Source organism: Oncorhynchus kisutch, linkage group LG10 (genome assembly GCF_002021735.2).
Source record: "Oncorhynchus kisutch isolate 150728-3 linkage group LG10, Okis_V2, whole genome shotgun sequence".
Lineage (NCBI taxonomy): Eukaryota > Metazoa > Chordata > Actinopteri > Salmoniformes > Salmonidae > Oncorhynchus > Oncorhynchus kisutch.
The window spans coordinates 58,657,498-58,669,601 of record NC_034183.2 but is presented as its reverse complement, the minus strand read 5'-3'; the positions used below and the strand labels follow the sequence as shown (position 1 = coordinate 58,669,601).

Sequence of the window (12,104 nt, the reverse complement as noted above, 5' to 3'; positions counted from 1 at the left end):
GTCATTGCTTGTTTACCACATACATCTCATGTCCCACCTTCATTTACATCTTACCCATACATCTCATGTCCCACCTTCATTTTCATCTACATTTCTATGATGCCCTCTGCTGACAATTTGAAGGCATAGCAAAGAACAAAAATGGTTTGGATAACTGCAATTCATCCATCCCAGATGATCCTGCTCAATAAAACCTGGCTATAAAATGTTGAAATAATGCATTTAACAAAATAATGAGTTGAAGATTAATTCCTTTTCCATGAGAAAGGAATATTTTGATACGAGTGTGAACAAAAGACTGATTGCTACATCAACTACTAGAAAACCATGAACACCAAAAAGGAAACGTGACAAACTGCAAACGTAGTTTTTTTCTCTTTTTTTTTTATTTCCATGTTATTAGTTATTTAAAAATAAAAAATAAAATACTGGAAAGGAAACCTTGGCAACGGCAGCCTCGTTGGCACACGGTGGACGGGTAAACAACGCGGATGCCTGTCACAACTTAACCCCACTGGCCGAGCCTCCAATCAGGCTACATTGTTATAAACAGGAGGCTGGGATAGGGGCCTTTGGTCCATTTGGGAACCCTGCTCCCCATCCCAGTCTCAAACATGGCAAGGTATCTTTAAGTACATTTTTTCCAAAAGTGAATACAAAGCATCCCATACAGAACTGAGATCGATCTCATCGCACACGGTTCAGTGGCACGCCATATGATATTGGCCAACGTGGTTAATTAATTTGTTTTTTCTTGTTCGAACATGGGAGGAATGCATTGAGTCGGGCGGAAGAGCAGATTTCACCTGCCAAAGTGTGTCAATGGTCGGTAGACAATAGGAGTGGGAGATGGAGAGTAAGAAAAGAGCTGGATATCAATGTGGTCCCATCGTGGAAGAGGTACTATATTGTAGAATCAAAGACCGAGGGACAAGGATGAAAGGGAAGAGGAAAACAGCCCAGCCTCTACTCTAAAATAACACATCTTTAGCTTCCAGACTTAAAATTATAGACAGAAAAACAGAGCAAATTTAGTTCAGGTGGGACCATGCAGCAAGAGCTTATGGGTAAAAGCGGACAGTAATGTCTTTGGAAAAAAGGAAAGCATTTCATGAAAATATGTCAAGCTACTAGAACCAAATGGGTGTTCACAACTTGTATTTTTTTAATGAAAGGACAATTTGGGGGAGCTATTTCAACTCTATTTTTATGTCAGATTAATAATGTTAGCACAATTTGAGTGTTTCCCCAGTTGAGGGAAAACAGCCATTTCAATAACCTACTGGGTGCATGTCTGTAAGATTGAGAGAGTTACCATTCATCCCATTCACACGGCGTCACGATTGGCATCCTTTAAGTCAGCTGTTAAAAAAATAACCATGTGCTTTCAAGAAAGCTATTAAAATTTGTTTTCTTGTCAAAACAGTATTTCAATATTAGAAAAGGTCCTTTATCTCTTACCATAAATTGATACTCTTGAAATGTACGAAAAATGACTAGAAAATAGATCAACCAATGAACAGAAATCAAGCAACTTTTCTCTGTGAAATGGAAGTGAGGAGCAGGCTTGATGGCAGGAGAAGAGAAGAAACAGAAGGGAAGGTAAGGGGTCAAGAAGAGGAGTGTGGGTGGGTGGGGAATGGTGGCAAATTGAGATTACTTTTGTTAGATTATCTTTAAAAATGAACTGGATATTTCCCTCTCGGTTGGGACCCCCTTTTGTTCTGTTCAAAATGTTGGACACCTATGATGGAGGTGTGTGTGGGGGGCGGGGGAACACTGGCGGGGAACACTGGCCTTGGTCTGATGTTGAAGAGAGGGGAAGAGAAAATAACAAACCAAAACTTCCTTTGCCGTTGTGACCTCCCCCAACCAATTCCCCCTCCCACACACCCTATCCGGACTGAACCTCCGGCTCAAGATGATAAAGTGGAGTCTTTCTGTGTTTGCTGTGCTTGTGGCCGTTGCACTGACTTCTGGCTCTCCACATCTCTAAAATGTTTCTCCACCTGCAGGGGACAAGACCAGTAACATTTTATCCTCAATCAACTTTCTGGTACTGCCATTCCTGTATTCCCTTCAATAGTGAATGAATGGTGGGAAGACATACTCACTATTTTGCGTACGTGACTTAAAGCACTACCCTCTTTGCCTTTGCAGTTCTCCATCTGGTAAGGTGGGGATATGACCACGTCATCCATCACCATGATGTTCTTCTCCTGCCATTTGCAGTCTTTGATGCTACAGAGAGATTGAGAATGTTTTAGAAAAAAGCACCCAGTAGCTGCCTTCAGTCAGGGTACTGAGGTTAAAGGTTTCAGGTCACACATTTAGACAGATGACTCCAGCAGGTATCGGATGGTGGACAGGTGCATATCGAACAGCAACAACACTGAGGAAAATGTACAAATAAATTAAACAAAAGAACATTACAGAATGAACAGCTTATATCAGAAATTGGTCAATCAGTGTTGGTACTGTAAGACTTACGGTCATAGGTCACTCACTGTAGTCTAGGCCAAATCAGGGATCAACACTACAATCGCATTACAACCAAGAGGTATAATGGAATGCATACGATTTGATATGGTTTAAAACAAAACATTACTGAATCAAAGACTGGCATTCAAACGGGTCAATTAATCAGTGAATGAAATTTCAACATCCAACAGGACTATTTAAATGCATTGGGTAGCACATTTTCTTTAAAACAGCCAATCCTGGCCACTGGGGACCGTCATAGTAAGTAAATAACAGATGTTTCTATAGATGGAGGCAGCAGAGCCCCAGTATTAGAGACAGGAGACGATACTCACGTTTTATGTATAGTCTGGAATAGCTGTTGGCCCTCCACAGAGACTCCAAAACTAATTGCATATGCTTGGGATAACTTGTCTTCCTTTTCCGACCGTGCTCTGTTGGCAAGCTGCAGGCGTGTTGGAAAAGGAGAACCAAAACGTTAGAGCTGTTTACAACTGAGAACCCCAAAAGCTCTTGGAAGTTAAAGTATGTAAAAGGAAAAAGTTATGTTTGGCATTGAAAGGAACTAAGGAATTTCCGTCCGTTAGCAATACAAATAATTAGAAACTGCTCACTGATAATTTTAGTCAAATGTGGAACAGGTGGGTTTTGTTTGATGCCGACCAACATTGAATGATATGGTGATGGAACATTTCAGGATTTTTTGGGGCAAGACAATTGCCATTCATTCTTTAAATATGCAAACAATACATTCAGGTTAACCATATGGTTCCAATCAACATGTGAAAGCACCCAAAATTATACAATTCGTTGACTCTGTGTTGGGACAAAACAAATGAGTCTTTAGTCTGACTGAACCACAATTAGCTGAATCAAGTGAGTTAGTGCAGGACTTATTGCTAAAGCTAATGACAAAATGACCAGATGTCTGATGATTCGTCACTACTTGGTATTAGAAGGTGTCAAGGAGGGTGTGAGTAGTGGTGATTGGCTGGTCTTACCTTGCTGACATTCAGAGATGCTAGTGGAGGAGGAGTTTCAGTGCGGTCATTAATGATGTCCACCTCAGACACGTAGGCTAAGTTTATCAGAACCACGTCGCTGACGTTTGCCTTTCCACTGGAGGGGGCGCATTCTGAAAGGTCAGTGGGTCAAGGCAAATAGGCTGTACGACACATTCAGAATGGAGGTCAAATTAGCAGCATTTAGCATTAGACTAAATATACATGCAGGACTTGTATGTGAGGGAAACAATGGATCAGCTGGAATCATAATTCTATCACTTCTTCCACAAAACATTAGGCTATGCCAGACCTGAGGTAAATCACCAACATTATGTTATTGAGCTTAAGGAGAAGTTAGAACACACATTCTAAATGGCATACTGCAGCTAGTCACAATAGTGCAATTTAGTCGCTCAATAGTGAACCGCTGACAAAATAGGCCTAATAAGTGAGCACAACATATGCTGCTCTAGTAGAACACAAAATCAAAGCACAGCACCAATCCAACTTCGCCAGGTGCTGGAGATCCCCTGATGGAACATCTTCCTCTTTTTCACCCCCCCCACCCCCTCTATTCTGCCATTCAAGTTCAACAGCCTCCTCACAACAGAACATCCTGGGATCATGCTTCCCCATAACCTAGGAAACAGGTCCAGGGTTCACCACGGCACTCCAGGAACAGCCTATTGCCCAAGAAACCATGCAGATGGTTACAACCCAGAACAGAGGTCCTAAACATAGGCTAAGCTCAGGACTTAGCAGTCAAACAAACCACCAGCAACTAAACAAGGTTGGGTACAAACAAGCCACAATTCATAATGTGGATATCAGAAATACTGTGGAGCGAAAGATGGCAAATAGCCTACTAGATGGATACAAAATTGGCATACAAAGCACAACTGCCAAGAGAAGCCTTCACGAACACCCAACTGTGTTAAGAAAGCTCAAAGAATACTATCTAGTAGCAGCCTGCTCACTGCCCTTGAGACACGGTTTATCGTCTGGTGACAGACAATTCACAGAATCAGTCTGTGACCTCATGCAACAACAGAAGGAAGCACAGAACTTGCCCTTCAACTGATTTCCCGAAAACACCCTCAAACCTGAGCCAAGCTAATTATTTTCAGAATAAAAGCAGGTTGGATATGAGTAAAAGTTAGGGAAGTAGGCCTGTGTCTTTACCATGGTTAGACACAAAATCCCATTACAAGGCAGACAGAGGTAAAGTGGTCAGAGCTGAACTCATTCAGGTTCCTTCATTTTATGGCTGCTGCACTTCCTCCATAACAGTAGAGGGCTGTGGATTTCCTGTCTGACATCATGACCTTTCAGTGACTCACCAGCCTCAAGGGAAACAACCTAACATGCCATGAGGGTATGACTGGATCTAGAAGCTTTATTTACCCCCTGCACTATACTATGCTATTGTGTCACCCTGAAAACACATCACACTGTCTGCTTCCATAAGCAAAATACCTCAAGTGAATAGGCCTACATGATACACATCTTGAAGAGTGACTTGTCCCCTTTGACCTGGGCCTTAGCATTGGGAAAACACCCTCTATGCACCTCACATCATCTACAAAAAAGTAGACTAGATTTAACAAACGTAACATTGTAGATCTGTACTCCAGGCTAGTCATCAACTGACATTGATAAAATGCCTCTAATTTAATAACATCAAACGAGCAAAGTCTGAGGATTCTGAGGCAGTACTACCTTCCAGCCAGGTAATGGAGACCTGTTTGACATCCACCGGAATGTGAAGGTATGGAATGCACACTGTTGAAATCCACAATGCTGATGCAGTGTGATAACAGCTCACTGACAGACACATACATCACATTCTTTCCCCTGGCTGTGGCTGCAGTTGTTCCACTACCACAGAGTTGTCTGACTCTGGGCCTTTGTCCTATTGTTTTCACTATATATTTTACCTCTTGGGGATGTCATTCGAAAACAGAATGTTAACTTTCACTGCTATGCAGATGACACACAGCTGTACATTTCAATGAAACATGGTGAAGCCCCAAAATTGCCCTTGCTAGAAGCATGTGTTTCAGACATAAGGAAGTGGATGGCTGCAAACTTTCTACTTTTAAACTCGGACAAAACAGAGATGCTTGTTCTAGGTCCCAAGAAACAAAGAGATCTTCTGTTGAATCTAACAATTAATCTTAATGGTTGTACAGTCTCAAATAAAACTGTGAAGGACCTCGGCGTTACTCTGGACCCTGATCTCTTTTGAAGAACATATCAAGACCATTTCAAGGACAGCTTTTTTCCATCTACGTAACATTGCAAAAATCAGAAACTTTGTCCAAAAATGACGCAGAAAAATGTATCCATGCTTTTGTCACTTCTAGGTTAGACTACTGCAATGCTCTACTTTCCGGCTACCCGGATAAAACACTAAATAAACTTCAGTTAGTGCTAAATACGGCTGCTAGAATCCTGACTAGAACCAAAAAATTTGATCATATTACTCCAGTGCTAGCCTCCCTACACTGGCTTCCTGTCAAAGTAAGGGCTGATTTCAAGGTTTTACTGCTAACCTACAAAGCATTACATGGGCTTGCTCCTACCTAGCTCTGATTTGGTTCTGCCGTACATACCTACACGTATGCTACGGTCACAAGACGCAGGCCTCCTAATTGTCCCTAGAATTTCTAAGCAAACAGCTAGAGGCAGGGCTTTCTCCTATAGAGCTCCATTTTTATGGAACGGTCTGCCTACCCATGTCAGAGACGCAAACTCGGTCTCAACCTTTAAGTCTTTACTGAAGACTCATCTCTTCAGTGGGTCATATGATTGAGTGTAGTCTGGCCCAGGAGTGGGAAGGTGAACAGAAAGGCTCTGGAGCAACGAACCGCCCTTGCTGTCTCTGCCTGGCCGGTTCCCCTCTTTCCACTGGGATTTTCTGCCTCTAACCCTATTACAGGGGCTGAGTCACTGGCTTACTGGGGCTCTCTCATGCCGTCCCTGGAAGGGGTGCGTCACCTGAGTGGGTTGATTCACTGATGTGGTCATCTTGTCTGGGTTGGCCCCCCCCTTGGGTTGTGCCATGGCAGAGATCTTTGTGGGCTATACTCAGCCTTGTCTCAGGAAGGTAAGTTGGTGGTTGAAGATATTCCTCTAGTGGTGTGGGGGCTGTGCTTTGGCAAAGTGGGTGGGGTTATATCCTTCCTGTTTGGCCCTGACCCCTCCTGTCTCAGCCTCCAGTATTTATGCTGCAGTAGTTTGTGTCGGGGGGCTAGGGTCAGTTTGTTATATCTGGAGTACTTCTCCTGTCCTATTCGGTGTGCTGTGTGAATTTAAGTGTGCTTTCTCTTTCTTTCTCTCTCGGAGGACCTGAGCCCTAGGACCATGCCCCAGGACTACCTGACATGATGACTCCTTGCTGTACCCAGTCCACCTGGCCGTGCTGCTGCTCCAGTTTCAACTGTTCTGCCTTATTATTATTCAACCATGCTGGTCATTTATGAACATTTGAACATCTTGGCCATGTTCTGTTATAATCTCCACCCGGCACAGCCAGAAGAGGACTGGCCACCCCACATAGCCTGGTTCCTCTCTAGGTTTCTTCCTAGGTTTTGGCCTTTCTAGGGAGTTATTCCTAGCCACCGTGCTTCTACACATGCATTGCTTGCTGTTTGGGGTTTTAGGCTGGGTTTCTGTACAGCACTTTGAGATATCAGCTGATGTAAGAAGGGCTATATAAATACATTTGATTTGATTTGACTATACCAGGCAGAGGTGAAAGACTGGCCCGCACAACCAGGCAAACAGAATTCTTAGTGCTCTGCAATGTATGTCTGTGTGAGCAAATAGTCCAAATCAAATGGCTTACTTAGAGTTCTGCAGCACTTTTCATGACTGTCTATTTCTTTAAGCAGTGCTCCGTGCAGGCCTGAAAAGGAATTTAGCTGGGCTAAAGGGCTAAAAGCACAAGTTAGTGTGCAAGAGATGAGGTATTATACACAACTTCACCAAACCTATATTGTGTGAGGTATTCTCCAAATGCTGCCTGTAAAACATCGACATCCCTCATGACTAAGTTTGTTTTACTCACTGCTTTAGCACACTCCTCCAACCCTGATGTCCTTGCTGTGTCTAAATCCTGGCTTAGGAAGGCCACCAACATTTGAGATTTCCATCCCCAACTACAACATCTTCCATCAAGATTGCAACTCCTCCTTTGGCAGTTCTATCTACTGCCTCATTGCCTGCATCCGCTATGGGTCCGCTGTCAAATGACCACCCCTCATCACTGTCAAATGCTCCCTTAAACACTTCTGTGAACAGGCCTTTCTAATCGACCTGGCCCGGGTATCCTTGAAGGATATTGACACCCCGGTCGTTCTTTAAAAGTAATTTCCTCACAATCTTAAATAAGCATACCCCTTTCAAAACATGTAGAACTAAGAACAGATATAGCCCTGACTGCCCTCGACCAGCACAAAAACATCCTGAGGCGGACTGCACTAGCATCGAATAGTCCCCGCGATATGCAACTTTTCAGGGAAGTCAGGAACCAATACACGCAGTCAGTCAGGAAAGCAAAGGCTAGCTTATTCAAACAGAAATTTGCATCCTGTAACTAACTCCAAAAAGTTTTGGGACACTAAAGTCCATGGAGAATAAGAGCACCTCCTCCCAGCTGCCCACTGCACTGAAGCTAGGAAACACTAAACACTAGGAATCCACACTAAATCGATCATTTCAATAAGCATCCCTACGGCTACCCCAACCCCGGCCAATAGCTCTGCACCCCCCGCAGCTACATGCCCAAGCCTCTCCAGCTTCTCCTTCACCCAAACCCTGATAGCAGATGTTCTGTAAGAGCTGCAAAACCGGGACCCTTACAAATCAGCTGGGCTCGACAATCTGGACCTTCTCTAAAATTATCTGACGCCATTGTTGCAATCCCTATTACCAGTCTGTTCAACCTCTTTCATATCGTCCGAGATACCTAAAGATTGGAAAGCTGCCGCGGTCATCCCCCTCTTCAAAGGGGGTGACACTCTGGACCCAAACTGTTACAGACCCTGCCTTTCTAAAGTCTTTGAAAGCCTAGTTAATAAAGAGATCACTGACCATTTCGAATCCCACCGTACCTTCTCCGCTGTGCAATCCGGTTTCCGAGCTGGTCACGGGTGCACCTCAGCCACGCTCAAGGTATTAAACGATATAACCGCCATTGATAAAAGACAGTACTGTGCAGCAGTCTTCCTCGACCCAGCCAAGGCTTTCAACTCTGTCAATCACCACATTCTTATCGGCAGACTCCACTGCCTTGGTTTCTCAAATGACTGCCTCGCCTGGTTCACCAACTACTTCTCAGACAGAGTTCACTGTGTCAAATCGGAGGGCCTGTTGTCCGGACCTCTGGCAGTCTATGGGGGTGCTACAGGGTTCAATTCTCAGGCCGACTCTTCTGTATACATAAATTTGGTCGCTCTTGCTGCTGGTGATTTTGATTCACCTCTACGCAGATGACACCATTCTGTGTACTTCTGGCCCTTCTTTGGACACTTAACTTCTCTAGGATAGGGGGCAGAATTTGGAATTTTGGATGAAAAGCATGCCCAAATTCAACTGCCTGCTACTCATCCCCAGAAGATGAGATATGAATATTATTAGTAGATTTGGATAGAAAACAATGAAGTTTCTAAAACTGTTTGAATCATGTCTGAGCATAACAGAACTTATGTAGCAGGCGAAACCCAGAGGACAAACCAGTCACTCTTTTCAATGGGTTCATTGGGAATCCAGATTTCTAAGGGACTTACTTGCAGTTAAATTGGTTGAGGTTATTCCTTTGTGTAATGAAGTACGGCCATCTTGAACGGGGGTCACTTCTTGTGTATTGTTTGATAGAGGCGCATGACCAGAAAGCATGCTTCAGTTTGTTTTCTTCCTGTATTTAACACAGATCATCCAGTCTTCAATTTGATCAATTATTTACTTTAAAGAATACCTATAGTTGTATGAAATGTTTTGGCAAAGTTTACAGGTAACTTTTGCGCAAGTTGGAACCGGTGTTTTTCTGGCTCAAACGCGCCAAATAAATGGACATTTTGGATATATATATGGACGGAATTAAATTTAACCAAAAGGACCATTTGTGATGTTTGAGTGCCAACAGAAGAAGCTCGTCAAAGGTAAGGCATGATTTATATTTGTATTTCTGCGTGTTGTCGCGCCTGCAGGGTTGAAATATGTTTTCTCCCTTTTGTTTATGGAGGTGCTATCCTCAGATAATAGCATCTTTTGCTTTCGCCGGAAAACCTTTTTGAAATTTGCCATGTTGGCTGGATTCACAACCCGTGTAGCTTTAATTTGGTATCTTACATGTGTGATTTCATGAAAGTTTGATTTTTATAGGAATTTATTTGAATTTGGCGCTCTGCATTTTCTCTGGCTATTGGCCAAGTGGGATGCTACTGTCCCACATATCCCAGAGGTTAACAAACCTCCAGACGAGTTTCAATGCCATACAACTCTCCTTCCGTAAGGAAGTAAAACTAAATGCATGCTCTTCAACCAATCACTGCCACTACTCTGGACGGTTCTGACTTAGAATATGTCGACAACTACAAATACCTAGGTGTCTGGCTAGACTGTAAACTCTCCTTCCAGACTCACATTAAGCATCTCCAATCCAAAATTAAATCTAAAATTGGCTTCCTATTTCGCAACAAAGCATCCTTCACTCATGCTGCCAAACATACCCTCGTAAAACTGACCATCCTACCGATCCTTGACTTCGGCGATGTAATTTATAAAATAGCCTCCAACACTACTCAAAAAATTGGATGCAGTCGATCACAGTGCCATCCGTTTTGTCAGCAAAGCCCCATATACCACCCACAACACCGTGACCTGTATGCTCTCGTCGGCTGGCCCTTGCTACATATTTGTCGCCAGATCCACTGGCTCCAGGTCATCTATAAGTCTTTGCTAGGTAAACCCCAGCCTTACCTCAGCTCACTGGTCACCATAGCAGCACCCACCCGTAGCACGAGCTCCAGCAGGTATATCTCACTGGTCATCCCCAAAGCCAACACCTCCTTTTGCCGCCTTTCCATCCAGTTCTCTGCTGCCAATGACTGGAACGAATTGCAAAAATAGCTGAATTTGGAGACTCATATCTCCCTCACTAACTTTAAACATAAGCTTTCTGAGCAGCTAACCGATCACTGCAGCTGTACACACCCCATCTGTAAATAGCCCAGCCAATCTACCTACCTCATCCCCATATTGTTTTTATTTACTTTTCTGTACTTCTACGTCATCTACACATCACTCCAGTGTTAAATTTGCTAAAATGTCATTACTTTGCCACTATGACCTCCTCACGTCATTTGCCCACTGTATATGGACTTTTTCTATTGTGTTACTGACTGTACATTTGTTTATTCCATGTGTAACTCTGTGTCATACTGCTTTGCTTTATCTTGGCCAGGTCGCAGTTGTAAATGAGAACTCAATGAAATAAAAGGTGAAATATATATATATATATATATATTTTTTTTTTAAAAAGGTTATAAAATACAAGTCTGCACATTCACATAACATATTTCACATCTTCCAATATAGCTACAGCTATGAACATGCATATAGCTAACGTTAATGTATTTCTCAAGTCCGCTACAAAACACTTGACATGGGTCAAGGTACTTGGGTAGGCAGTTACTACCTCAATACTAGCTAACGTTAGCTTGAGTAGTTAACCCAATAACTGGACAGTCACTCCTTTCTATACTGTCACCGGTGAATCCTTGCGTGTCAGTTTCGACAATGTAAGCTAACTTGGGGTGGGTAGTTAGCTACATCATTACATGACTAGCCATCAATAATGTTCTTTAAATAACCATTGTTTTAGAGCATAAGACAATTCTAACCGTGATCTGCTAGTTAGCTCTTTTTCTAGCTGCATGCTAACTGTTACTAAGAATTTGCCAGGCATAACGCCCCTTGGAGCTGCCAGATAGTGATCCATACAAGGACTGACTGTGCTATCGCTGACCACAATAGCTTGTGTTAGCAAGTTAGCTAGCATTATGGCACAATACCATGCCAACTTCGATAGCTAGCTGGCTAACAACAAACATTAACTCAATATCATACAGATTCTAAACTTACCATACCTGACATGAAAGAGAGAGTAACAAGGTTTAAATTAACTGAACGGAACAGTATTAAATCGTGTGGTTAGCTACGTTTTGATCAAGAGTAAGCTAGTAAGCGCCCTAGCTAGTCTCTTGACTACGCTTGCGCGGATCTCAATTTGGCAAGAGCGACCCGTTACCCCCAGGCCCCTTGCAGCCTGGAAGACCACCGATTTAGTGACAACGGAAAATTGTAAAAAGGATACTCAAAGTCAACATCTTGGACTGATAGTCAAAGGCAACGACCTCTCCTTGCAATTGCTGCCCCAAGCAGGTGAGGCAGGAGACATGGCTCCCGACACTGAAATACTCCCCCGGTCCAGGAGCCGCCATCTTCTCCGCCAGGAAACTGGAGCGCCAGATTTACGTAAATATACGCCGTGGCGTCACTGACTATCGATAGGGAATGTTGATGTACGTGTCATAGATCATTAAGCAGTCATGA

At 43.2% G+C, this 12,104-nt stretch overlaps 1 protein-coding gene across 1 annotated transcript; it reads right to left on the bottom strand.

Moving 5' to 3' along the window:
- Positions 1–364: 364 nt before the first annotated feature.
- LOC109898531 (protein LSM12 homolog A-like) lies at positions 365–12,027 on the bottom strand. Its single transcript, XM_020493525.2, has 5 exons — positions 11,866–12,027; positions 3,483–3,616; positions 2,817–2,926; positions 2,115–2,241; positions 365–2,009 (listed from the first exon to the last, which is right to left on the bottom strand). The coding sequence occupies exons 1-5, from the start codon at positions 11,990–11,992 to the stop codon at positions 1,917–1,919; spliced, it is 591 nt and encodes a 196-aa protein (XP_020349114.1). The 5' UTR covers positions 11,993–12,027; the 3' UTR covers positions 365–1,916.
- Positions 12,028–12,104: the final 77 nt, after the last annotated feature.